General features: G+C 49.3%; 1 protein-coding gene across 2 annotated transcripts; it reads left to right on the top strand.

The window, feature by feature from the left end:
* Positions 1-26,774, top strand: COL6A2 (collagen type VI alpha 2 chain). 2 transcript variants are annotated; one of them, XM_048953047.1, is made up of 28 exons: positions 1-312; positions 3,346-3,468; positions 4,617-5,215; positions 5,810-5,830; positions 6,537-6,602; positions 7,052-7,105; positions 7,216-7,260; positions 7,798-7,824; positions 8,083-8,109; positions 8,202-8,246; positions 9,049-9,102; positions 9,450-9,512; positions 9,775-9,837; positions 10,399-10,488; positions 11,196-11,258; positions 11,664-11,726; positions 12,000-12,062; positions 12,449-12,511; positions 12,970-13,020; positions 13,453-13,488; positions 13,834-13,896; positions 14,214-14,276; positions 14,545-14,580; positions 14,854-14,899; positions 15,296-15,448; positions 15,706-16,158; positions 16,480-16,518; positions 20,716-25,172. In XM_048953047.1, the coding sequence occupies exons 2-28, from the start codon at positions 3,354-3,356 to the stop codon at positions 21,009-21,011; spliced, it is 2,757 nt and encodes a 918-aa protein (XP_048809004.1). In that variant the 5' UTR covers positions 1-312; positions 3,346-3,353; the 3' UTR covers positions 21,012-25,172. The 2 variants fall into 2 exon arrangements, with proteins under 2 accessions (XP_048809004.1, XP_048809002.1); XM_048953045.1 differs by lacking the exon at positions 20,716-25,172 and adding an exon at positions 25,191-26,774 and having other exon boundaries at positions 11-312.
* The last annotated feature ends 1,133 nt before the right edge of the window (positions 26,775-27,907 follow it).

Raw genomic sequence — 27,907 nt, forward strand, 5'->3', positions numbered from 1 at the left:
GCACAGCGACCTCGCCCTCGCCGGCACCCACCCGCGGAGGGGCGGAGGAGCCGCGGCGGTGTCGGTGGACCCACAGTGACTCTCCGCGGTCCGCTGCGGCTATTACAGGCGAGGCGTTCCGAAGGAGGAGGAACATAGCGGGGCGGTTTCCTGACTGCGAGGGAAGAGACGAGCTGGGCTGCGGGAGCCTCGGCTGCTCCCGGCTGCTCCTCCGGGGATGCAGAAGCCTTCGTGATTCGGCCGGTCCCGCGGAGCCTCTATCCTGCCGCATCCGAGGCTTTTTGGAGGAGTTTGGATGAACCCCTTCTCCAGGTAGGCAGGATTTTCCTCTCTTTTTACAGCATTCGTGTGGCTGTTGATGGTTCTAAAGCCCCAGCCCATGCCTTTGTGGGTTACGCAGCTATTGCTGCTGCCAGGGACAAGCTGCTAACTTCAGGCGTGCTGTGTTTAGACTGAAACAATACGTATGTTAAGCTTTCAGGAGGGTTTGGGCACTCTTCAGTGCTGCATTCTAGGTACATGTGGCCAGAGGTCCAGAAAATCCCTCAGTGGGGGCTGGAGAGCCCACTTTTTCCCTTAACTGAGTACACCAGCTACTGCAGACTGATGGCAGCGACAGCAGCACGGTATTTTGCTGTATGCTGTGGCTCACCTTTGATTTTAATTAATTTGGAAATAAGATTCAGATTGCAGGCCAGACAAAGCAGTGAGCTGTGCCTCCTACTTCTGTTGATTTTCATCAGCACCAGTTTGGGAAGTTTGGGAAGATAGTGGTAGTTACTCCTGAGTGAGTTTGGATCTTGCAACCTTGTTGTGCAGTGGAGGAGCCTTTGCTGAGCCCCTGGGCTGCTCTACAGCCCGGCTGCCTCTCCACTCTTCCCCAATATTCTCTTTCATCTCACTGTGAGTGCAGTGGGAGAGCTGACAAACGGCTTGGACCACCTTTAGCAGCAGGGAAACCTTCAGGTGGTGGGCCAGGCACTAAAATTATGGGACATGTTTGACTTAGTATATAATATAACAGTATAACATGGCAATATAACAGAGGCTTTTGCTCTAGTTTTTTCGTTTTGTTTTGTTTTATTTTCTTCCAGTTTTATTTTACTTAACAAAGAGCTGAGTGGAGTGAAATGCTGTGTGCACATGTGGATAGTAATGCAGGCAGTGCCCATTGGTCATAACCATTACAGAAGTTGGGGCTATATCAGTGTTAGAGCAGATGCAGCTTGTACAGCTCTCCTGTTTCCATGACCATAAAGCAGCTCCTTGAGCTTAATGGTGGAGCACTGAATTTTCATTGATCTGGGCACAATTTGCTCAGCTGCAATAGGTGTGATTTTGAAGGTGTACCGGGAAGAAATGTCACAAATGGGATAAGACTGACCTTGGGTCTGCCTGGACGGGCACATGAGATGGCCTCTACAGAGCACTAAAGGGTGGTGTGACTGATAGTCATTTGTGAGCGTGCAGCTAAGGCGCAAGTAAGCCAAAAGGCCGTGCTCCCATGGCATTATGTTTTTGCTCTCGCAGAGAGAGAGCAGAAGTCAAGGAAGAAAAGCATGGCAGAACCAAGTATTCAGACAGAAGGATTCAGCTCCCAGTTTGCACTTTCCATCACTTTTCTAGGCCAGCACTTTGTCTCCATCAAATGCCTTAGTACACCCTTTCCTTAGTGAAACCCGCTATTTCCCACCGAGCATTTCTCAGCAGGAGGTGAGGCTTTTCGGAAGGCATCAAATCTTACACGATTGGCAATGAAACCACAAGAGCTGTTGGCACCCTGAGCAGCATCACCCACCCCAGTTTTGGAGACCCAGTTTTGGATGGAGGGGAAGAGGATGTGGCAGTTTCATCCCACATCTGTCCACTCCCTGTTAATGGAATCAATGGGTGGGGAAGCACCATGTGTGCTTTCCAAGGGCACGCTGTGCTCACAGCCTGGCAGGGATAAGAGGGAGCTTGCATGCAGTGGAGTGGGATAAAGAGACTGCGTGCAGTGACAAAGCAGTGAAGTGTGCCTGGTGCTTAGAGCTGCCTGGATAGAGGCAAGGGCCCTGCTCTGCACAGAGTCCTTCTCACTCGTACACACATGGCAGGAGGGAGGGAGGTAATTAAACCCAGGATGCTGCAATCCATGAGTCAGACACTTGGCCAAAGCCTCCATATGCTCAGCATCTCCAAAAGATGGTGTCTCCAGCTTTCTGAGCTCTGAAATGGTGCTGCCTGAGGGCTCCAAGCTGCCACGAGATCAAGTTCTCCTGCAGCTCTGCTTGGTGGAGGATGAACAGGATGGGAAACTTGTTGTAAGGCAGGAGATAGGAAGTCTTGTATAACCATAATACTCCCTCAGCACTGCAGTAAGTGTGAGGGTTACTCTGAAAGTAATGCCCCCCTTTATTATATTGGCCCGCTGTGTCAGAGGCAGATGGTGGTGTGGCAGTACACACTGAACCTTCCCACCAACGCGCCATTCCATTTTGTTGCCGTGTGACAGATGGCAGCAGAGGACAGCTGACATGGCAGTATGTCCCTTATGTAAAACCCAGCTGAGCATTTGTTCTTGCAGGCTTGTCAGCATGTGCATGAACCTTAGCGAGGTGGAAGGCAGTCATTGTTGTAAGGATATTGGCAGCACTGATGGTAACTGGTCTTCTCAGCATAAATGAGTCTTCAGAATCCTGTAGTGTGATGCATCTTTCAGTGTGAACTAGATTGGGATGTGTCCAAACAGGAAATAACTGCTGAGCAGCCATGAGGAGGGAGGTAGGGAGGTGCAGGGGGAGCTGAGTTGTCTGTGCTCTTCAGATAATGCCATTTTCATGCAACTGAGGCAGAAGTGTAGCTGCATTGCTAGCTTGCCCTTCCCCTGCACTGATGTGACCTCTCTAAGGAAGGATGAAGGCAATCTCAGGGGCCATTCAACCTCTGGCATTTCCAAAAAAAAACCCCAAACGTTTAAAGAAGATCTCAGAAGGGCTGAGGCCTTCTCTTCTTAACAGAGATCATTCATAACCCTTTTTGTCTTGAGTTGACCCTCGAGCAGAAAAGTAGCTATGGCAGTACCTGGTTCTGTGCTGTGAAGCTGACATGACACCTAGTGTGAACATCCTCTAGATGTAAAGGTGAGCATTGGCTCTTCACTCTTGGAAATTGTTGCTGGGGTTTTGTCTGTGAATATAATTTCCAGTCCTCAGTTCCTCTGAACACTTACACGTATTCCCAAGAACTTCTCAGACTGGGTCTCATAGGCAGAAGTAACATGAAGCACTGTCTGGCTTTGTATCTTCCTGTCAGAGCTAACAGCTCGAACGTTGTGTATAACATGGAACTTCTGTTTTCCCACAGGCATCTCCATGTCCAGAAGAACTGCTGAGATGTTCCACCAAGCCTTTCTATCCACCCTGCTTTGCGTGGCACTAGTTCCACTCCACGCTCAGTTTGATGATGAACCTGTTACCTCCTGTACAGGTATTAATTTGGGTGTCTGTCTCCTTTGTAGGCAACAGTCTTACTTAAAGCAATGGATTTGCTCAGCCCTAGAACCTGCTTACAAGGAACTGACTTTGGCACATGATACCTCTCCTGCTTCTTTGCAGCACCCTGCCACAGTCATCTGTCTTTCTGTAGGAAACAGCATTCTCCACTTAAACTCTCATTTCTGAGTTTGCAGTGCAGTGCAGAAAAGTGGAAGGTCTGAGCTCTGCCAGCGATGGCTTCTCCTGGCTGGTGCACTGCTAAATACAAAGATGTCTCCAGAACTCAGCTGCACGTCTGATGTCAGAAAACAGCTCATTGTGAATTTTAAAATTTTGGCACTTCTCAGTGGCAGTGCGGAAGAGGGGATGAAGGTGTTCAGACTGACTTTTATATAAAAAAATAAAGCAATACTTTCAAGATTAGTTCAGAAATGATCAGAGTTTAGGGTTTTAAGTTGAAGGAGGGAAGATTTAGGTTGGATACCAGGGGAAAGTTTTTTACTGTGAGTGGTGAGATGCTGGAACAGCTGCCAGAAGAGGCTGTGGATGCCCTGTCCATCCCTGCAGGTGTTCAAGGCCAGGTTGGATGGGGCCCTGGACAGCCTGGGCTGCTGTGAAATGTGGAGATTGATGGCCCTGCATGTGGCAGGCGGGGTGGAGCTTCATGACCCTTGAGGTCTCTTCTAACCTAAGCCATTCTGTGATTTTAAAGTCTTGGACAGTGAGGACTCTTCTGATCTGGACAGAGATACAGTTTGGGATAGAAGGCAGTTGTGCTTTTTGTGACCTTGTAATTGGGTATAACTCTTTTCAAAATGTTTTTAAATCAGAGAGAGCAACCAGCAGCCTGGCAGGCGGGGCATGTATGTAGTGCAGGAGAGCAAAAGCCATCTCCTTGCTCTGAACTGGCACTCAGTCATCCCTGCCCTCATTTCCTCCGATCTTGGTGGAAATAGCTCCTGGTTAATTAGAGGCGCAACAACCTTTCAGGACACCAAACCTCATGTCCTGTGCTGTGGTTTGCTCTCTCCACAATTCTGTGTGCTCTAATCTACTTGATCCAGGTTTCTAGGGCATAGTGATGAGGGTGCAGCATCGCAGAAAGTGCTGTGACACATTCTGGAAATTGTCTCCATACAGAAAAGACGGATTGCCCCATCAGCGTGTACTTTGTCATTGACACCTCGGAGAGCATTGCTCTGCAGACTGTGCCTATCCAGAGCCTCGTGGATCAAATAAAGCAGTTTATCCCTCGGTTCATTGAAAAATTGGAGAATGAGGTGTACCAGAACCAAGTCTCCATCACTTGGATGTTTGGAGGACTTCATTACTCAGATGTGGTGGAAATTTACAGCCCTTTAACGAGAAGCAAGGACACGTACCTCACCAAGCTCCGTGCCATTAACTACCTTGGCCGAGGCACCTTCACGGACTGTGCTATCTCCAACATGACACAGCAGTTCCAGAGCCAGACGGCCCGGGATGTGAAGTTTGCGGTGGTCATCACCGACGGCCACGTCACCGGCAGCCCCTGTGGGGGGATGAAGATGCAGGCTGAGAGGGCACGCGACATGGGGATCAAGCTCTTTGCCGTGGCCCCCAGTGAGGACGTCTACGAGCAGGGCCTGCGGGAGATCGCCAGCCCACCGCACGACCTGTACCGCAGCAACTACACCATCACGCCTAAAGATGCCCTGCACATTGATGAGAACACTATCGAGAGGATAATCAAAGCGATGGTGAGGGCTGAGCTGTGCTGCCCAGGGTGCAGAACAGGACGAGGGGAGACACTGGGGAGTGGTGACAGGAGAAGGAGTGCGTGGAAGGGTGGGATGGCACCGTGGTCTGGCTTGAGAGAGCTCCTCTACCTTTTCCGAGTCCTTCCTGCACTTATGGGCTAAACGTGGTCTTCAGTATATCTGATTTCTTTGGCTAGGTGTCCCTTGGGTTACGCCCCTGCTCCTCTAGGCAGGATCCGTGCGAGTCCTGGCTGCTGCTCAGGCAGACCTGTGCCCCACCTGGAGGCATGTGGAAGAGATGGCAGCACTAGGATCTGTGAGACTGCCGAGCTCCCTCCCTTCTGAGTAGAGTGATTTCTAGGGCCCCATTTGTGAGGGACCACCATTAACTGAGGATTCTGCTGAGGATGTGGGGGTTGGACCTTGATGGTCCTTAGGGTCCTCTCCAACCCAAGCCATTCTGTGATTAGAGCCAATGGACCTTAGCTGCCTCTTTTCCCTTGCTGTCACACATACTGCTAAGGGTGGGTGCTGTTCTTCTCTTAGAGCTGACTGTCTTAACTTATTTTGTTCATTCTGTTTTCTCCCTTGCAGAAACATGAAGCCTATGCTGAGGTGAGTGAGCAGCACCTGCATCTCATTTCCAAGTTGAAGTTGCTTTGCGTATTGAAGAAGAACAGATTGTACTCCAAAGGAGCAGAAGAGTTTTGCTCTAAGCTGCATGGAGTGGATTTCTGCCCACCCTGGGATCAGTATGCAGGATGGGAACCCACTCCTTTACCCAGCAGTTGAAATGGCATATGGGATGGTTCCCTTTCTGCCTCCCCCTCATTTGTGGTTCTCCTCATGGCAATGAGTTCAAGTCTATTAAGATGCTCATTGTACCATGCTGGATTTGGTGGCATGTTTTACCAGCGTTCTGCAAGCTAGAATTCCTGCCCAGCCATGTAACAGGGCTTGTCCTACATAGAGGAGTATGCAGAGTGGTTCTCCCAATGGCACACCCTTCTCTGATGGCCCCAGAAGAGCAGATCCATAACACTGTGGCTGACACTTAGCAGTCCTGTTCTTTGAGCTCAGGCCCAGAGCCAAAACCATGATGAATGCACTTGTGGCAACTTCAGATTTGTATGCAGGAGCTTTCAACATGGTTTTTGCTGCCTTAGCTTTGAGCCAGATGGAACCAGAATCACTTTTACTGCTGCAGTTATGGGGAGGTGTGGAGAGAGCCGTGGCGCATGGCTGAGCTCTGGGTGCTGGGTGGCTTAGAGCACGAGGCAGCCCAGCAACTACATCTTGTGTTGAATTTGGTGTGTTTCAGTGCTACAAGATGAGCTGCCTGGAGATTGCAGGTCCAGCTGGTCCCAAGGGGTACCGAGGGCAAAAGGTAAGTTACTCTGACGTGTGGGAGGAGAATAATGCCAAGAGAATGAGGTGGTCTCATTTTTGGGTATTCCTGCGTGGAGCCAGGAGCTGGATTTGATGATCCTTCCACCTCCCTTTCTCCTGATGACCATACAAGGCTGATGGACCAGTGGGTGCAAAGAGATATCCAAGCATCGACTATGCTGATCACAATCAAGGGCCTTCAGTAACTGAGAAGCTGTACAAGGCCAACAAGAGTGCAGCAAAAATTATTTCCACCTCTCCCACTCCCAACAGCCCTCACGTGTGCAGCCCTCACTCTACCCACAACCCAACAGAATCCCAAACTCTGTGCTGCCAGGCTGTGTGCTGCCATCCCCAGAACAGCTGCTCCAAGCTTTGTAGAAGCCTGATGCTACCAGAAATTGTCAATGCCTTCCAGTCATCACCAATGATGTGTTTTTCCTTTAGGGTGCGAAGGGAAACATGGGTGAACCAGGCTCCCCTGGACTGAAGGGACGGCAGGTGAGTTGTAAAACCATCCCCATGACACAGTAAGCAGCGCTGCCTGATGCCAGCTGGGGGCTTCCTCTGTGCCCTGCTTAAGGTAACACTCTGTGTCTTCTTTCCTGAAGGGTGATCCAGGTATTGAAGGTCCAATTGGATACCCCGGTCCTAAGGTAAGAATCACGTAGTCAGTGGCTGTGCTCTTTACTGCCATGGATTTCTGTGTCTTGCTGCATGAAGCCAGGAGATGGACTCAATTGTCCTTACAGGTCCCTTCCAACTTGGGATATTCTATGCTTCTATGACTTTTGGTAAAACACAGGGTGGTTCAGGGTGATTTTCCACTGTTCAGTGTTACTTCTTTTCACTCCTTGGCATTCTCCTGCCCTGGGAAAACCCACAAATCCATCCCCAAGTTGTGCATTTGAATGCCACCATGCTTGGCACATCTTCCTACTCCAAAGGCAGCTGGCCAGCATGGAAGAGTTGTGCAGATCTGCTGCTTTGATGCAGGATGTGGCTTTAAGAATTGTTACTGGCCTTCCTCCTTAAGGGCCTCAACAACATTGGGATCCTTGTATTACTCCTCCCTCCCCATTTGCCCATTTCCCAGCTGGGATGCCCATCCTGCCAGTCAGCTGCTGCCTTCCCACTGCTCATCCCAGGCACTAACACAAGATCGTCTTTCTTTTCTTTTTGTCTTCCTCCAGGGTGTTCCAGGGCTGAAAGGAGAAAAGGTGAGAAAGAAAAGCCTGCATGGTATGTCTGGGGAAGCACGGCTCTGTGCACCAGCACAGGGTCTGGAGGATAAGAGGAGGAGTTCTCTGGGGAAAGGGGTCCTGGCTCTTCTTCCATGGAGCAGGGAGAGACAAGGAGGTCACAGAGCCTTCTGCAGAAAATGCTGCATTGAAGGAAGGAGGGGAAGAAAGTCTCTGGCATGGTGAGTGAGCGTGGCACAGGGGTACTGGCTGACTCCTGTCCTCATTTTTCCCTAGGGTGAGATTGGATCCGATGGACGGAGGGTAAGAGAAGATTTTTTCTAACTGGCACGTTGTTACAAATCCTTGAGTGTATCATCAGATCACTGATGGCTCTTTTCCCTCCTTGATCCCAGGGCGCAGCTGGTTTGGCAGGCAGGAATGGCACCGATGGACAGAAGGTAACGGCATGGGGAGCTGCACCATCACTGGGCTGGTTTATTTCTCTGTGCCCCTGCAGGTTGTTTGATTTCTCTCATATCCCTCATGTGTTTCTGTGTTCCTTTCATCTCAATCCGGCTGAAGTTTTAAGAGCTTATTTGCACATTATTCTCCATAGCCTGCAGAAGTATTTGAGCTACACTCTGCAGGGGCTTGATGCATAACCCGGGCTGCTCTCCTGCTGCAGGATGAGCGATGTTCACCTGGTGTGGATATTTCATCTCGAGTGCTAGGGCCCCCTGCTGGACACGTACACAGGAACGTCTGCTGAAATGTAGTTTTCAAGGCACGTCCTTGCAGAGCCTGCAGTTTCATCTCTAAGCTGATGCTTTCTCTTAACATGAAAGTCCTAAAGCCACATTCAGGTATCTCCTAACAAAGTCCCTGAAATCCTCTGTCCCCTCTCAGGTGAGTGCAGACGAACATGACCTTCCCATTTTGCATACCATACAAATGTACCAGAGCAGAATAGCCTACATTTATACAATTTTGGCTGGCTTTGCTCACTGGCTAGCACAAACTGGTTTTGTTCTGCACTTTCCCTCATGCCCCACCAAGTGCTTCCTTATTCTCTGTGTCTGCTCACCACAGATAGCAACACTTCTGCTTAAAGAATACTCTTGCTGCTTGTTCTCTGACTGATCACAGGTATGACCAGTTGATGATGTTAAAAAACAGGAACTGCCGTCAGGAAAAGAATGTATATTTCCTTCATACACGTGGAGTGTTGCTGCCTTTTTCATTTGAATGATCTTTCTCCAGGGCAAGCTGGGGAGAATTGGACCACCAGGCTGCAAGGGGGATCGTGGTGACAAGGTAGGAATGCTGTATGAAAGAATTCAACATATTAGGTGTGTGGTCCTAGCTTCAGTTGCACATCCCAAAATACATGGTAACAGAGGTCACTGCCTTCTTTTCCTACCTTCTTCATAATCTGACTCCGGATCTGTAATCCTCAGGTCTGTGGTTTTTATGCCTCTTTTCTCCAGGCTGGAAATATGGGATACTTCCCCACATACAGAGGAGCACCTGCTCCCTTCATCAGCGCTAGTAGTTGGCAAAAACAAATTTTCAGTCTCTAGAGAGTGTCTTTGAGTGATTTAATTTATTCTGGTGGTAAAATGCACATTGTTGATATTGCTCTTTGTCTCTTCTCTCTCTAGGGCCCTGATGGCTACCCAGGAGATGCAGGAGACCAAGGTGAAAGAGGAGATGAAGGCATGAAGGTAAGAGTATTCCAGATGGGAGTGGACAGAGGCCAGCAGTAGGGACGGCTGCACACTGTTGCCTGTATTGCCTCTTAAATCCTTCACTGCTCACGGAGCCGATGGGTTCTGTCTGCCTGGCTGTTGGACCCTAACACCAATGCTGGAGCTGAGGGAAGGCCCTTGTTGGCCCGGCTCCTTGGGCTCCACATGGTGCACATCAGTGGTGTGCAGCAATGTTCTAATGATGTAACCAATGACCATTGCTCTCTGTTTGTTTCAGGGAGATCCTGGCCGGCCTGGTCGCAGTGGACCCCCTGGACCTCCAGGAGAAAAAGGGAGCCCGGTATGTTCGTGCCAGGCAAAGCTGAGTTGGAAAGATTTACCCTTCTAGCTCTGCGCCTTTGTTCCTCTTCCTATCTGTTTTGGGTAGAAGGACTATGGTTTTCCCTGACATTACTTTGTAACATCCTCAGAGTTTGTGGCACTGCTGGTGTTAGCCTGGTTTTATTCTTGTAAGCGAATTCCAGCTTATGTCCCAGTAGCATTTGGGAAAGCCTTATCCATTCCATTCAGCAGGAGGTTGTTATTTAGGTAAAGAGGTTGGCAGCAGGTTATCCCAATAGCCAGTCACTTCAGATAGAGTGTTGGAGGTTGCAGCAGCCCTTAGATTTTAACAGGGCTGGGAGGAAGCTGGAAGGAAGAGCTGAGATGCCTTTCTCTCAGTTGGTCTCTGTGCAGCTGGCACCTGTGCTCATAGATTTAACTGGTAGGCATGGAGAATGTGTGGAAACGTGAGGTGCATGTTCATGCTGGCATTTGCACAAGGATAGGCTGCTTGGCACAGGACAAGAGATACGCACCTTGACCTCTCTTCTGACAAGTCTGGTTTCATTTTCTTTCCCAGGGAATTCCTGGCAACCCTGGAGCTCAAGGACCTGGTGGAAGCAAAGGAAGAAAAGGTGAAACAGGACCTCCTGGACCCAAAGGAGAGCCTGTAAGTGTGTGTCTACTCTGGGCAGTAAACATGCTACAGGAACCTCTTCCAGGTTCATGGATGAGTGATGGACAGGTCATCAGGAAAGGAAAAAAGAAACCTACTTCCTTGATCTGTGAGCAAGGTGGTTGAGAATCACCCTCAAATAGCTTGCCTGCCCTGCCCTGCATTCCCTAAGACATGCAGAGCTGCTCTCCTTGTCTGCCATTCATGATAAATCCCAGTAGGAATGCTGAGTGTCTGTCTGGAGTTCACCTTAGCCTGTGTCCCTCTGAGTTTGTCCTGGAAGCTGGCACCAAGGTTGAGGCAGCAAATGATCTCTATCTGGCAGGGAGCTTAAACAACATAACAGCTCAGCTCAGCTGGCACTGTGAGGGCAGAACCCAGATGCTGTAGACCAGTTTGAGTCCCTGTGCAACACCCAGAGCAGGAAGAAGAGCCAGATGTGCCAGAAGTAAAGCAAAGCATTTAACCCTGAAGGAATGAACCGTGTGTGTTGGTGGTCACTGTGGTGAGCACCTCCTGAATGAGCAGCCTGGCTCTGGCTTCCCAAAATACAAAGGCAGAACATGCCCCAAGCAGGGCCATCATGGACACAGGCTCCTTAAGGGGGCCTGGAGGGGGAAGGAAGGGCAGCCAGGTGTCACTGTTTGGGTGGCATCCCTGTTGGCATCCTGTTGATGTGACCACTTTCTGTGTCTGCCAAGGGTCGACGTGGAGATCCAGGAACAAAAGGCAGCAAAGGCGGTCCAGGCACCAAGGGAGAAAGAGTGAGTAAAACATCTGCCCAGACCATTGCAAACGAGCCCAAGATGCACAGGATTGGCATTTGTGATGCTCTGCTGCCCTACCATGAAATACCCAAGGCCAGGGCTGGGAGCTGCAGGTGCCAGAGGGCTCTGCTACCACTGTGCCTGCTGCCTGCCTGGCTTTAAGAAGCTGTGACAATCACCTCCAAAACCAGCACCTACAGCCTCCAGAAGCTGATCCAAAGCTGAGTGAAGATGAAGAGCAGCACAGCTTGAGGCAAAATAACATGTTCAGAGGGCATTCCGCCCTGACACTACTCCTCAAACCAAGAAGCACCAGATTTGAGAACTGTGCTGTCCTCCTCACTGCCATGCACATAGAGCTGGAGACATGCCTGACAAGGAATATCTTTATCTTCTGCACAGGGAGATCCTGGTCCAGAAGGTCCCCGTGGCCTGCCGGGAGAGGTTGGAAACAAAGGAGCAAGGGTAAGCCCAGAAAAGGGTTTTGTGATAGCTGGGAGGGAGGGAGATATCAGCTTAATGGACTTTAACCCTCATACACATATCTGGCAAGAGAATATTCGTGCAGGATGAGCAAAGGTCTCATCCTGCTTCATCTTATCTGTGTAAAGAGGTGCAGATGGGACACTAGGACACCCCTGTTTCCAGAGGTGCCAGAGCGTGGTGGAGCCCTGAGGACGTGGCACAGAGGGTCTGTATGTATCTGCTTCTGTATATTCTTGCCTCTTTGTTTTGCAGGGAGACCAAGGACTGCCAGGACCACGAGGCCCTACGGGTGCTGTGGGAGAGCCAGGCAACATAGTAAGTCATCGTGGGACATCTGTGTGACCGTGGCCACCTCCCTCTGCAGTGACAGCTAGTCCTGCTGACACCAGCTGCCTGCACTGTCCTACTAAGAGCAGCCTGCATGACCTGTTCCCAAGGAGGCTCAAAAAGCTGCCCCATGGGCATCCAGCTTAGTCGGAGTCCGTAGTTAACCCCACACCTACTGTGGTAGCAGTGCCAGCTCATCCTTCTGGCCCTGCAAGAACGCAGGTGCTGCATCAGTCACTGCCACAGCAACTCCTGGGGGAGGGAGGTGATCTCACAGCATCATCTCAGCAGCCCGTTTCCCCAGCATGGACCCCTGTATGGCCAGGAAGCCACTGGAAATGCCTTGACCCAATCCCCCCAACTTTGTCTTGCAGGGATCACGTGGGGACCCTGGGGACTTGGGCCCAAGAGGTGATGCTGGACCGCCGGGTCCAAAGGTAAAGTTCCTGAGTGCAATTCAGCATTTGAAAGACTGTGTTGTTGTGTAGATACTTTTAAAGTCCATACGCCCTGCTCACTGACCTGTCTTGGAAGCAGGATGGCTTGAACCTGAGCCTCGCTATGGACAGAGACTTAGTTCTGTCTCTGGTCATGGCAGCTCTGATTATATCTCTCATCCTGCTTAGATTCAGGGTTACCCCAGACATGTGCTGTCCCCAGGACCCCATGTCATTGCTGGGAACAACTGCTCCCAGTGCTTGAGGATCCAGTGCAGAAGCGATGGCTCACTGGAACATTTCTCCTCAGACAGGGAGTGAAAATAGCTTTGATCTCACTGGCATCGCTAGGTCACAAAAGTTCGAGTTTGAGTTCTGACTTTTTTTATTATTTATATATTTATAGACTATTTACTTATTCTTTACAATTATTTATTTGCTTGTTTACTTCACCAAAGGGTGACAGAGGCAGGCCTGGCTTCAGCTATCCTGGACCCAGAGGACCGCAGGTATGTATGCTCCTGTGAAGGTGTGCACAGTCCAACAACAGCAGAGGAAATCTGTGTCAGTGGAGGTTAACAGCCTGGGAGAAGAAGAGGGGAGAAAGAAAAATGTTGAGGGCCACAAGAAAGTGAAGCAGAAGGGAATGAAGAAGTGGCATTTCAGTAGTAGTGCCAGCATGCTGTCCTCATCTCTGCTCCTGGCCCCAGGGGTTGTGAAGTTCTCCCTTTGCTCCACAGCATTTCAACGTGTCCCTAAAGTCCTCATCTGTGTGTTAGAGGTGCTGGGGACCCCAGCCTCTCTACAATGACTGGGATGCGGCCGTGCCCACCACCCCAGCCATCACTCCTGCTGTTTAGCTTTGTGCCCCCCATCGCAGACCTCAAAGAGAAGTGTGAAGCCCATCCACTGCTGTCTCACCCTTTCCTCTTTCCTCACAGGGTGACAAGGGTGAGAAGGGGCAGCCAGGGCCCAAGGTGAGTGCACTTGTGTCCTTCATCTGTTTTTGGACTGGCAGAAATGCCAAGCAGGGCAAGTGGCTGAGGATCCAGTCCTCTTGCAGGACCTTCCCTGCAGCTGCAGGGCCTGTGTGTGTTGTGCAGGCTTGTCTCTTTTCGAAATATGTTTTGCAAAACTTCCTTGTTCTTCAGTCAGTGCCTGTGTAAACACCAATTATTTGCTTTGCATGAGCTGCTGGCTTAAAGGGTGATCCTCTGGGTCAGGCAGGCCTGAGTTCCTGATGTGTTCACAGCCGTTGTTCCTTTGTCTGAGAGCATCCACATGTGCTCTTTGGTGAATCTGTTTTTCTCTTCCTCAAACAGGGAGGAAGGGGTGAGCTTGGACCAAAAGGAACACAAGGAACAAAAGGAGAGAAGGGAGAACCGGTAAGCAGATTTTTGTGTTACCAGCACGTGTCTGCTCGTGCATACCATGGATGTGTGGTGTTGAGACACAGGATGAGGAGCCATGTGCTGTTGTCAGTACTGTGTGCTGCTGGCATATGCATTTAGATCTCCCTTACCTGATCAATGCAGCCACATCCCAGAAATGGCCCCTATCTCCCAGCACAGCATCAGCAGGCTGGTGAGCATGCTTGGCAGGGCTGTGCCTGATGAGTGGGTCAGGAGGAGCTCCTAACAGCAGCAGCTGCACCATCAGCTGCGACAGGAAAATGCTCAGTCCTTCTTTGTTTCCCTTCCAGGGTGATCCTGGCCCAAGAGGTGAACCTGGATCCCGAGGCCCAACTGGTGAAGCAGGCCCAGAGGTAGAGTACCGTCCTGTTGCATCTGAGCAGATGCTGCAGCTCCCTCCTCTTTTACCCACCCTCCTTAGAGCAGCTCCTGTGCTGCTCTGAAGCTCAGAGTGCCAGCTGGTCTCCCCGCAGCTGAAAGGGATGCCAGCCCTCAGACGTGTCCACTGTCTCCAGAGAGGCTTTCCTTCCCTGACAGACCTCTGTACTAATCTAAATTTTTGACGGGGCTGACGTCTGGCTCCCAAAACCTGTGCCTGAAATCCCTATGCTCTTCTTACAGGGGACCCCTGGCCCACCAGGAGATCCGGGCCTGACTGTAAGTAGGACTTCTCTGTGCTCTTCCACGCAGGGACAACCTCGGTTTTGCCACGTGCAGCCTGAGATTGAGGCAGGGTGTACCATTCCTGCCATTGCTTGGCACGGGAGACACAGGGCAGGACTGAAGGCATCCTGCCATGAGCAGGGCAGGAGTGGCCTGTGACTTCCCAAGGGAGCCAAAGGAAGGGGAGTGGGTGGCTGGGGAGAAAGGTGAAGGAGAACCTTTCCCCTAGAGGGGGCAGGGGCTCACCCTGCACGTTTTTGCTGGCAGGACTGCGACGTGATGACCTACGTGCGAGAGACGTGCGGATGCTGTGGTGAGTGAACTGTTGCCTTTCTTCAGAGCTAAGGGCCAGCATCGGGCAGGGGGATGTCAGCTCAATGAACAGTAAAAAGGGATGGCAGGAAGCCTCTGCCTTTCTGTCACCAACGTCATGGTAGGGGCAGCCACGCTTATGTTACAAAATTCGGCTCTGCCATTGCCAGTATACAGTTTCATGGCCCAGGTGATAGGCTAGCAAGATTAAAAATGCTGACAGAAAGACATATGTATCATTCCAGTGCTGTTCAGCTGTAGACAGCACCGCAAACCCTGTGGATGCTTGATGTTATATTGAATGTCTCCCTCTGCCTACAGATGGTCTCTTCTTACCCTGTGGCTCTTGTAATTGTAAATCACCTTTGTGATTTCTTCCTTCTGCCCCTCTCTCCAGACTGTGAGAAGCGCTGCGGTGCCCTGGATATCATGTTTGTCATAGACAGTTCAGAAAGTATTGGTTACACCAACTTCACTCTGGAGAAAAATTTTGTTGTGAACGTGGTCAGCCGGCTGGGCTCCATCGCCAAGGACCCCAAATCAGAGACAGGTCTGGAGTGTGTATGGGGTGGAGCTGGTGGCATTAGTGGGGATGGGTAAAAGAAGGGGGTCTTGGATCTTTCCAGCTTTCATATTTGTATGTAGCTGCCGTGGTTTGCATCTGTCTGTGCAGCATTTTCACAGCATTTCCTGCTCTTCCCTTCCCAGCTTTGTAGGCCAGTTGGGCAGTTCTTTTCTAACATGAAAGTATGCTGACTTTCTGCACTTTTCATTCAAAGCCAAGTGATGCTGATGCTCCGTTGGCAGGTGCCCGTGTTGGGGTGGTTCAGTACAGTCACGAGGGGACATTTGAAGCCATCAAACTTGATGATGAGCGCATCAATTCACTGTCGAGCTTCAAGGAAGCAGTGAAGCGCCTGGAGTGGATTGCTGGAGGCACCTGGACGCCTTCTGCTCTTCAGTTTGCTTACAATAAGCTCATCAAAGAAAGCCGTCGAGAGAAGGCCCAGGTGTTTGCTGTAGTGATCACAGATGGACGCTACGACCCTCGGGATGATGACAAGAACCTAGGGGCTCTTTGTGGCAGAGATGTGCTCGTCAACACCATTGGCATCGGGGACATATTTGATCAGCCAGAACAGAGCGAGACCCTGGTCTCCATTGCCTGCAACGAACCCCAGCGAGTCCAGAAGATGAGGCTCTTCTCAGATCTTGTGGCAGAGGAATTCATTGACAAGATGGAGGACATGCTCTGCCCAGGTCTGTATCTTTCTTTGCACTTATGGGAACTGGAGTTTTCTAGCAGTGGGATTTGTGGACGGAGAGCGTATACAGTGTATTGCAAAGATTGCAGAGAGGCTGTGTCCCTGCAGGTTGGCCAGTAGCTCTCAAGGTGGGTCATTCATGATGGGTGGGCTGAACTTAATGTAGCCCTGGATAAACTTTCTCAGATAAGGGCCAGACTTTGGAGGCTGCTGTCATTTCCCTTTGTGAGAAACCTGGGTCTGCATCTCTGAATGCAAGAACTGAAGGGAGGTGGTAGCATGTCATTCAGTTTTCCTTTTTTTCCTTTCCTTTCAGATCCACAGATCGTCTGCCCTGAGCTGCCCTGTCAGACAGGTAAATGTTACAAGTAGCTTTGTGCCATGTGCACACAGTTGTAGGTCCAGGAGCTCGTGAGTGGGAGGGGATGTGCAAACCTGTTGCTTCCTTTGCATGGCTAAGAGTTTGGGAAACAGTGTTGTTGTACATCAGGAAAGTTCCATGTTTTCATCCCCTGCTCTTTCCTGTCCCTCTGAGTTCTCTTCACAGGTAGGTACTAGCACACCGTGTTTGCACACGAGCATTGCTCAGTTCTGATTCCTGCCCAAATTCCTGGGTGTTCCCAGGTTTTGATCTCCAAATTTAACAATGAACTTCTCACTTCCTCTGTATCTCTGTTGCATACCATGCCAAAACCCCCTTGCTACAACTCTTGCCATCCAGAGTATAACTAGCAGCACTGGGCAAGATGCTCCTTGTGAGTGATGAAGGCAGAGCAGCGGGTATAGAGTCTGTAAAACAACACTTTAGTGGTCTGAAAGCTTTGGCTTCTTTAACACTGGCTGTGTTTTAATTAACAATTAACTCAGGGTATTGAATCAAAGGAAAAAATTGGTAAGGATACTCTGGTGTAGAGATGGCTGCTGCTTGCTGAAGGTGATTCTACTTGATCAAATTTTGCTTGTTAAAGGACAGATGGACTCCTAGAGAAACTGTCTGTCTGTCTCTGCATCTGTTTAAATACAATAGATGCACTATTTGCTGATATACACAAAGCTTACCGGGGACAAAATTTTGCCAGTTCTTGCAATTTTTACCTCTACTCTTGCCATGAAAGCCCCTGCTTCAACTCAGTATTATACAGAATCTCAACGTTAATTTTCAAAGAAGTGCCTATGTTTCCATACAACACAAAGGGGAGGAGGTCCCAGAATGATCAGCAATCTGAAGACAGAAAAGCTGGAATTGTTCCTGACTAAAAGCTCTGACTGCTACACTAACATTCTCAGTATTTGCACCTCATAATGCAGGGAAAGCAATGCCAAACTGATGCTGAGCTATCAACACAAACTCTGCAGTGATTTCTGAGGAGCTATGTCCTGTGGATCCATGCACAAGGAAGAAACTTCTCCATGCCACTCTAGAGACTGCTCAGGTGTCTTCAAAGGTTTTGGTCTTTGTAGCCGCTCCATTTCTAAGGAATACTGTAGGAGAGAAACTGACCCGAGAGGTTGAGCATTCACGTTTTCCAGGGCTCTGATCATCAGAGCTCTCCAAAGCAAGGCAAATTTGGTTATCCTTTCCCTATAGTGCACTTGGGAGTCTCTGTTCCTGATGCAAGGTGAGAACAGTTTGCTGGTACATGATACACAATGGGGACCAGATCAGAAATGGCTGTTGGTAGAGCTCAAGAAGGCATCTGAGAGTCGACAAGGCATTCCCTTTTGGGTAATGCTTCACACCATGCCATAGGTGGGCCAGACCAAGTGCAGAATCTACACCTGTTCCCCAGAGGATAAGGGAGGTGGAATGATGTCCCATGGCGAATGTTTAGGTGTGGACCTCGCATGAAAGTGCCAATGCATCCTCCTCAGCACAGGGAAGTCACCGTGGTGTGTGAGGATTTGTGGTAGGCCTGGTAGGCCAAGTTTTAAGTCATACTTAGGGACTTGAGAGCCTTTGGTCAAAGCACCACCTGCTGCATTGGGTGGGCCATAGTGCATTGCTGCCATCGTCTAGAAGGATTTGCAATGACTTCATTTGCACAATGGTAAGGAGAGGTGTTGGGTGAGCGTTGAGGAAAGGAGTACGACAAAGCCTGGCGATTCTCTGCTCATTGTTCAGCTTCCTGTTTTTTTTCCTGAGAGCTTCAGAAGTTGGTGCCAATTCATATGCAACTTTTGGGATGGAGATGGTGCCCTTTAAAGGATATGTGAGTGAGTTTCACGCATACCCAATGCACGTGTCCAGCTGCAGACATGTTAGATAGATTCAGGTCTATGCTATGAGCTATGCTCAGTCCTGGTCATGGCCCTTAGCTGTCAGAATTGCAGTCCTACGACCTTAAGAGAGCTCATGCCATGTACCCTAGCTCCAGCCTGTGTTTTGTCAGTAGGATATGGAGATGGACAGCTATGACCTGCACCCAGCTTCCTCCTTAATGCCTTGTGGAGCCAAGCATGTCACCACTTTGAGTTCTCATCTGCAGAGGAAGGCATGCTGCCTCCCTGACTACAGAAATCCAAATTTTCCTCTTTTCAAGGCGTATCCTTGTCTCCCTTGAATCTTCCCTCAATTACTTTGGTGTTTACAGGATGCTGTGGTGTTCCTTGATTTGGCTCAGGTAGGGTCAGATGCTGAGCAAATCTGAACTGACCACTTGCTTTAATAGAAAGTGCATGATGCTCTGTGAGGCTCTTTCTAACCTGTGCAAAAGGCTTGGCTTTGAGCTTTGGGATTTTACTCAAATATCATGGCAACAAGATCAGGTGGAAACTGAGGTTCTCAGGGTCCTGAAGAGTCTGGGCACCATGCAGGAGCACTGTACATACAGGATGGTACACCCACCCATAGCATGGTGGACTAAGCACTGAGCAAGTTCGCCGTCCCTTCGATGTCTTTCTGTCCCTTGGCATCATGTGTACAGTTTGCATGTAACAGAGTTCAGAACTACTTGGTGGCTGATCTCAGTGAATCCCATATGCAGCAAGAAGTTGGATTTTATGGCCCTCGTTGTAATGAACATTTTCTCCATTGTGGATACGCTGAACTAGTAAGGAAGGAGGGAGCCTATAAACAGGAGGGGAGTCCACTCTTTGAAAGGGTAGATAACAGCAGGACAAGGGGAAGTGGTTTTAAGTTGAAGGAGGGAAGATTTAGGTTGGATGTCAGGGGGAACCTCTTTACAGAGAGTGGTGAGGTGCTGGAACAACTGCCCAGAGAGGCTGTGGATGCCCCGTCCATCCCTGGAGGTGTTCAAGGCCAGGTTGGATGGGGCCCTGGGCAGCCTGGGCTGCTATGAGACATGGAGGTTGGTGGCCCTGCATGTGGCAGCGGGTTGGAGTTTCATTATCCTTGAGGTCCCTTTCAACCTAGGCCATTCTGTGATTCTGTGAAGGAACTGGGCAGTTAAGTTTTCACGTCATTTTCTTTGGTCTCTTAGTCAGTGTGTTACATTATGTCAGTATGATTCTCATGGTTCCTTGATCATACTTTGACAGAAAGTCAGTTGCCTTGCCACTATTGTCAAATACAGTTCAGGCATTGTAAGATGCAGTAACTGGATCATAAGCATATTGAATTCGTTTCTCAGCAATATGCACTTGATTGTCTTTGCTTACGTATGCCTCTGCTCTTCAGGATTTAGTAACTCCACACTCCCCAGGTCAGATGCCTCAGGCAGAATATCTATGTATGCAAATCATAGAATCATGGAATGGCCTGGGTTGAAAAGGAGCACAGTGCTCACCTAGTTTCAACCCCCTGCTATGTGAAGGGTCGCTAACCAGCAAACCAGGCTGCCCAGAGCCACATCCAGCCTGGCCTTGAATGCCTGCAGGGATGGGGCATCCACAGCCTCCTTGGGCAACCTGTTCCAGTGCCTCACCACCCTCTGGGTGAAAAACTTCCTCCTAATATCCAACCTAAACCTCCCCTGTCTCAGTTTAAAACCATTCCCCTTGTCCTATCACCATCTACCCTCTTAACAGCAGTTCCCCCTCCTGTTTATTGGTTCCTTTCAAGTACTGGAAGGCCACAATGAGGTCTCTGCAGAGCCTTCTCCAAGCTAAACAAGCCCAGTTCCCTCAACCTTTCTTCATGAGAGAAGTGCTTCAGCCCTCTAATCAAATGCTTAGTTCCTCTCCAGCCCATGGAATCGTAGTTGCGCAAGGGTCTGTACTCCATCCATCCCCTCTCTGGGGTCCTTTCCTCATCACCAAAGCAATGCTCTGTGCCAGCTCCCTGTAAGGGCTGTTCTGCAGTGCACTGACAGCCTTCCCTTCCTCATGGTCGATCTTTGGCTTCAGCCTTCCTGTGAGAGGTACAGCAGCAGTTCAGTTTCAGAGGGGGATCTACCTCCCACCCTGGGACATGTATTCCAGTATGACTGTTGAGACATAGATACTGAGAGTTAAAATCTGACTTTGGTCTTTACTTCTCTGTCCCTCGTTAGTTCTGTTCCCTTCTGCAGCATGCGTAGGAAAGCCAGGTAGCATTCGGAGAACAGCCATTGCTAGAAAGCCCTGAAAATATTCTTTTGACGCTCACTTGCAGATGACAGGAACCCTGGAAATGTAAACCCACTTATTTTCCGCCCCATGGAAGAGGGAGTCAACATAAATATTCCCAGCACCATACATTCGATCGCCCAGTTCCTAAACTCCACGCGGGAAACGCAGGACCCCAGAATGTACACCCAGCTGGTGGCCACTTTGGCCTTTACTGCCGAAAAAGCCAAGTTTGCCACTGGAAATGAGCGGCAAGAATGGATGGACCTGTTCATTGACACCTTCAAAATGGTGCACAGCGAGATTGTGGGGGACCCAGAAACCGTGCTAGGGCTTTGCTGATGTCTCCATTCTAGGCAACATGAAGTGCATGGAGGCAGGGATTGAGTAGAGATGGAGAATTGTTTGGAGCTGTAATTTTCTTTCAAGTGCCTGTTTGGCAAGGAGGGCAGGTACATTGGCAGAAGCTTTTATTTAGGAGAAAAAGAGGCAGTGACATGGCTTGGCAGGGCTCAGCCAGGGATGTGACACAAGAGGCAGGCCTCTCCAGCTTGGCTGGCTGGTGAGCATGGCAGCTTTCCCTTTGCCTGCTGCTTTTCTGCAGCGGCAGTGCCAAGTGCTGGCAGGACAGTGGCACTGCCTTGGTTTCTGAGCCAGACATGCTGCTGCTCTTTCTCTTCGTGCTCCTGCCCTGCTCTGGCAGCGTAGTGCATCTCAGTCCTCAGCCACACGTGAGCGAGGGCTCCTGCACAGAGTGCAGCACGTGTGGCTGCAGGCAAGAGCAAGTCCCTTGTTTGCAGACAGCCCAGCAATGCTCTTTTCCCACGTTTGTCTTTACTTCTGAAGCATCTTCTGTGCTGTTTTGTTGTGTGTTACTGTGAGGGCTCTCTTTGGGTCCCAGAAAGCATTTTTGTGGCAAGATTGGCCAAGCAAGGTGCATGTCCTCTCACTGTGGTGTTTCTGTACAAGTGTTTGCTAGGCATCATAGGGTACTGAGGGGAAGAGTAAGGAATATGAGAGGGCAGCTCCCAGCTTTCCATCGTGAGCAGGAAAACTTGAGTTCTTCTGTCAGAAGGTGTATATACTGTGTGCACATTTGCTTGTGCACTTGCATTTCTTTCGTCTTAATTCACAATGTGTGCTTATTCATATCCAGGAGACAGGGGTTATATAGGACCAGAAAGTCCAAAGCAAAAATCCACAATTGCACAAACCTCTGTGATATGTCACATAAGCTATTTAAAAGCAAGTATTTAAACTTGATGCAGTACAGTCAATGGAATCCATACCCAGTGCTAGTTTGGTTCAGGGAGACTATAGAGCCACTATTTGTGCTGTGGATAGGTTTGTTTAGATGAGGAGGGATACTTCCATGCACTCTACCACCACTGATTTCCAGAAAAAGTCAGACAGGTGTCTGCCTTTTGTGTCTCTAGAGTATCTATTGCTCCCTACACAAAAGTGTTTACTGCCAGCAAGTGGATTTTGCAGCCTCTCTATCTGACGTGGTGTTATTGCAATAAACTATACTGAGCAAATGTCATGAGCAGAATTGAGATTTATAGTCTTCAAAAATGTGGTTGGGCTACAATGAACTGGTGTGTAAGGTATGTGAAGGGGAGCCAGTTGCCATACCGTAGCCAAGCTCAGAAACAACTGGAACAAAGAGCTTGCCCACTTTGAACATTTCACAGTTTTATTTCAAAGTCCTGGGCTTATCAGTCTAAGTTAGAATTTGTCCAGTGACAGACAACGTGGTATTTGTGGGATTAGGTATTTTTACCCTATGATCAGCATGTGACTTAGCCTGCTGGGTGCAACTGACATGACTGAATTTGGAGGAGCATTGTGTGAATGCGTGGGGCTGCTCTGCACACACATGTCATTACTGATGGCAGGAAAATGGATGTTATCTCTGCAGTTCTGCTTTTTGAGCTGCTTTTGTTAGCCTCAGCTGTTGTCTGGCAGTCAGAATGCAGTACAGTGAGTTGCAGGCTTTGCTCTAAGCAGCACCAGCAGGATTAGTGCTCCAGTTAAAAGCATGATGTGAAGATTTTAGTTGGCTTAATCTGTGGTGGTGCTTAACCACTTCAGCCACCTGCAGTTAAGGACAAGAATTTTGCTTCTTGCTGCAGGAAAGGGAACTCGGGTCCATGCCCCTCAGAAGTGAGAGCAAAGTATAACTGAAGCATGATTCTGAACAGGACAAACCCAAGGTTGTGCAGCCACTGCACTGGCCACTATGAGGAGTTTCTCTAGGGAGCACTCCTGCAGTAGACACAGGTAGAGAACTGCCTGGAGAGCCAGCCATGCATTATGCATCTTTTAGCAACCTGGTCTTGTTGTGGGGGGGGGATGGGGTGAGGAGTGGAGGGAGAATGGGAGAGGGTTGGAGGTCTTTAAGGTCCTTTCTGAATTCAAGCCGTTCTGTGATTCTATTATTTTATGCTGTTGCTGAAGCTTCGTGGAGAGATGCTGATGTCTGCTTAACTAGGAGTTCCTAGCATTTTCTGTAGGTAAATTTAGGGTGGGATTGGGTAGCACATGCTTGTAGTCAAAACATAGACAAGCAATGGGGAAGATGGGCTGGTAGCACTTCTCTGGCACAATATGCAGGTCTCTCTTCCACCCACTAGCTTCCATGAATGTAGACCCTACCCAGACTTCAGGTGGTTGAAGGGGGTATGCCTTTCCACCTTTCCTTTTCATGAGCAGGGGAGCACGCAGGCACTGCCAAGGCAAAATGTCCTTGTAGCAGCAGCACTTGTAAACTGGGAACTGCAGCATCAATGTACCTATAGACATCGTGTCTCAAACAGGTGAGTGCATAACTTTATTGCTTTAAAGGAGAAAAGTATTGCAGTTGAATTTGGAGATATGAAATTCAGAAAACTCGTATGGAAAAATAATGTCACTTAGAGACTGCTTTCTCCTTAAGACAATTGACACTGCAGAAGTCTGCTGTTTACAGTAAGTCAGCACACAGCAAGCACCCTTCAAGACATGCCATATACACCATATACATACATTTTACAGTGTGGAGGGGCTAAGAAGAAACACAGGTCTGCACGGTTGGGGAACATGAAACAAAAGCAACTGCAAACTTTTGCAATGCCCAGCAAGATCGGATAAACCACGTGCTAGAAGTTCCTGCACCACGGGTGTTTTATCATGGATAAAAGTGGTGTCAATAGTCTGTGAACTCAACCTCATGCATCATCAGGGAGCACTATCCCACATTGCTGAATTTATGTTGTCTGCTCTGTAGTCTGATTCTCTTGTCGTTCAGCTCACATACAGAGCTACAAAATGCTCTGTTTCAGCACTGCCATGCTGAATGCAGCCCCAGGTATCACAGCGCTCAGCACTGAGGAAGCACTTTGTTAACTTGGATTTGTTCACTGTATGGAAATGGAATGTGATAGTACTATCATAAAAGCTGTCCCTCAATGCCAGAAGTGGGTGCTCAGGTTGGAGCTGCTCCGGAATAACCTTGTCCTTGCCAGTCATGCAGCACTACATGGCATGTGCTCCAATACTTCACCCTTCCAGAATTCAGAGTGAGCAACACGGAACTGCTCTACGGGGCACAATAGAGCTGTTGCCCTACTGCCACCATGGAGGAATACCCCATGGTGTATGTCATGTACGTGTCAGTGTTGGCTTTGTAATCGTATTCCTGACCAGGTCTTTCATAGAGAAGGAAACTCAATCACTAGAATGGAAGAAGGACCACCTAAGAAGATATGGAACTGTTTATTGGGGAACACAGACAGACATGGAATGCATTACACATAAGCACTGCAAAGGGACAAGAGAATTGTTCATAACTAACACCAGACTTGAAATACTGCCGTTTTCTTGTGCCTTTTTTCCTGAGTTTGCTCACTGCCTGCTTTGTGTTGTTCTGAGTGACTGAAGGATAATGTTCCAACGTGTTTCATTCTGGTCTTTGTTATGTATTTTAAAAGCTGCTTTATGACAGGTGAACCAACAGGAAGAGATTCTTGTTTTCTGAGCATACTCCTTGACCTTTATAATCTCCTCAGGAATTAGTGACAGCTGATTAAACAAATTTGGGTGCGGGTTATGAAATCAGCTTTCACCCTGCAAAGATTTGTGCAGAGAGGAACCTGAAAGTAGGCCACTCTGTAAGAAATTACTGAGAGGTATTAAAGCACTGTGTGCTATTAATCTCCCTTTTAGATGATAGCACTGCTCTTTGAAGGTGGGTGTAACTCTACAGCTGAAATACACAAATGCACAGAGCTATTTAATGCTTGGTTGCTTGTCTTAGCCCACAGAATTACAGTTTGTTAAGACCTCATGCCCAGGAGCTGAGGGAATAAGAAGCAAAGGTTATCAGCCACAGAGACAGGCTTTGGAAACATGATGGGGCTTGTTTTTCTCTGTAGAAGGGTACGCAGAGGTGACTCCAGCCCAAGCTGCACAAGGCACAACCCAGCTTTCTCCAGTAGGCTTTCTTATGCTCCCAACTTTGTTTTTTTGTTTCTCCTGCAGAGCTTGCAGTCGCCCAGTGCACACAGCGTCCCGTTGACATTGTCTTCTTGCTCGATGGCTCTGAAAGAATTGGGGAGCAGAATTTCCACAGGGCACACCACTTTGTGGAGCAGGTTGCCCAACAGCTTACGCTGGCCAGGAGAAACGACGACAACATGAATGCGCGGATTGCGCTGCTGCAGTACGGCAGTGAGAGAGAGCAGGACGTGGTCTTCCCGCTCACCTACAACCTGACCGAAATCTCCAACGCCCTGGCTCAGATCAAGTACCTGGACTCATCCTCCAACATTGGGTCGGCCATCATACATGCCATCAACAACATTGTGCTCAGCCCAGGAAACGGTCAGAGAGTTGCTCGGCGCAATGCTGAACTCTCCTTCGTCTTCATCACTGATGGCATCACGGGCAGCAAGAACCTTGAGGAGGCCATCAATTCCATGAAGAAGCAAGACGTCATGCCCACAGTAGTGGCTCTGGGGAGTGACGTAGACATGGATGTCCTGTTAAAGCTTGGCCTTGGAGATCGGGCCGCCATCTTCCGGGAGAAGGACTATGAAAGCCTCTCCCAGCCGAGCTTCTTTGACAGGTTCATTAGGTGGATATGTTAGTTGAGTGGAGTGCACATGTCCTCCTGTCACCAGCATACATCCCCCAAATATTACCTATTCTATTTTCTTCTCTCTGTATGGTTGCTAGCAACTCTGAGCTGGCCCAGAACAGTTCATACACAGCTACCTTCTGGGTCCTCCTCTCTAACCGAAATCCAGACCTCTTTCGAGTTTTGTGATGAAGTCACATATCTTACATTTATGGTGCTAATTAAATCCAAGATCTAAACAGGATACAGAGCCATATGAAGTACGTCTGTAAAGCTTTACACACACCAAGTTATGCCTTGTGTACCTGCTGTTATCCTAGGAGGGCTTATCAGAGAAGCAAGAAACCTCTCCAGTTTTGCAGGACAGATGATCGCTTCCTGCGTCAAAAATTCTCAGTATCCTTTGAGGAGCTTTATTGTTTTGACATTGCCCGTTCTTTAGCAAGCTCTTTTCCCAATTATATCATCCTTTTTGTTCTCTTGGGACTTCTGCCCCTGAGAGCACTGAGCAAGTTTATGACAAGGCATGTGCTGATTGAAATGGTCGGCACTTACTTTCTTTTTGCATCACCCTTCATCGCTTGCTCCTTTTTGTGGGAGCAGCAGCAGCATGGTTAGAATTTTTGCTGCCTTCAGCAGCTGTCTGCAGGTGTTCCTTTTGGTCCTCTATCAATCCTACATTTCACAGGCCAACTGAAAGACCTGCATTTTCCTGCGGGCTCTATCTCCTTTGCTTCTTTCTGTCCAACCTTCACCAGAACCTGTTCATTTATTACAGCACCTTAAATCGTGGCTGAGAAGGGCAGCGTACCTCCCAGCACCTCACAAAATACTGAGCAGCACATGGAGCTGCCCTGGTGTCACCCCAAAGTGCTCAAGGTAACCGTGGTGCCTTCTTTTCACCAATCTGCTGAGCAGTACCCAGATTTGAACTTGAATTGTGCTGTCTGCAAAAATAAACAAATAAACTCTTTTCACCCTATTCCAAAAAAGTCTCTTTATTCCATAGTTTGTCTTCTCTCTTTTCCTTCTACCTTCTTTCTTTTCTTTCCCCCTTTTTTTTTTTTTTTTTTTTTAAATTTTTATTTTTAATGAGCAGGTAGTTCTCCTTGCATTAAGCTAATAAATGAAGGTAAGTTTGTTTTCTGATTCTCCTCACAAATGTGCGTGCGCAGGACCAAGGGTCCCTGCAACAGAGGATCACAGGGCACTGCCAAATTCCCACAGGACCACAGGAATCTCATGGGAGCCCTGCAGCTCACTGTCCTGTGCCTCCAGTTGTCTCACAGACCTGCTCATTGCCCCATCCCCATGTTCTCAGTGCCCATCTGGACGAGTCTCTCAGTGTGACAAAGGCAGACATCATTCCTCATCTGCTTCGTGTTCCCTTGGCCCAGGGCTGTGGGTAAGGACTGTGAAGGATGGTAAAAAGCAATGAGCATGGCCACCTCCTCCAGCTGCTCAGCGCCAGGACTGCTCCTGCTTGGCCAAAGTCCACACCAGACTTTGGATCATGGCATCTCTGCCCAGACTGGGGAAGTGATTGCTGCCTTCCCCTTTGCAGATTCAACCGGTAGCAAAGCATGTACCCCAGAGAGACGCAGCCGTGCCAACAGGACGCTGGCACAACCGGTCACACAGGCTGTGTGTGCCAAGGGCTGCCCTGGGGAGGACAGTGAAACAGACACAGGTAGGTGAGACTCCTCTCCTGCCGTAGAGCTGGTTTGGAACACACAGCACTCCTGCTGCAGGCCTGCACCCCCAGCATGGCTCCAGGAGCTGGCACCACAGCCTTGGGCGCCCACTGCCCGGCCCGGCTCCAGGAGCTGCTCGCTCTCAGCTAGATCCACCCAGGGTGACGGAGACGGCACAGGGATGAGGAGATGTCCAGGGATGGATTGTGCGAGGAGCAGAGCAGCTGGCAGGGCAGGTGCAGGGACGGCCACGAGTCGGGGCCAGAGGGGGTAAAGCAGTGGGGTGCCGTGGCCTTGTCTGCTGCAGCATCGCTGCTGTGCTTTCCCTCCGCTGAAAAGGAGAGCTGCAGGGGAGCTGCTTTAAGGACAAAATATGGCTGTGTGCAGTCCCAGGTGAGACGGGAGCCATGTCCTGGGAGGGGTGT

The sequence above is a fragment of the Lagopus muta genome, chromosome 8 (assembly GCF_023343835.1).
Source record: "Lagopus muta isolate bLagMut1 chromosome 8, bLagMut1 primary, whole genome shotgun sequence".
Classification (NCBI taxonomy): Eukaryota; Metazoa; Chordata; class Aves; order Galliformes; family Phasianidae; genus Lagopus; species Lagopus muta.

Coding starts and splice junctions, on each gene's coding strand:
- COL6A2 (XM_048953045.1), top strand. CDS start 3,354: ATGTCCAGAAGAACTGCTGAGATGTTCCACCAAGCCTTTCTATCCACC. Junction 9,103..9,449: donor AGGGGGATCGTGGTGACAAG/GTAGGAATGCTG, acceptor TTCTCTCTCTAG/GGCCCTGATGGCTACCCAGG. Junction 15,449..15,705: donor GGACCCCAAATCAGAGACAG/GTCTGGAGTGTG, acceptor CTCCGTTGGCAG/GTGCCCGTGTTGGGGTGGTT.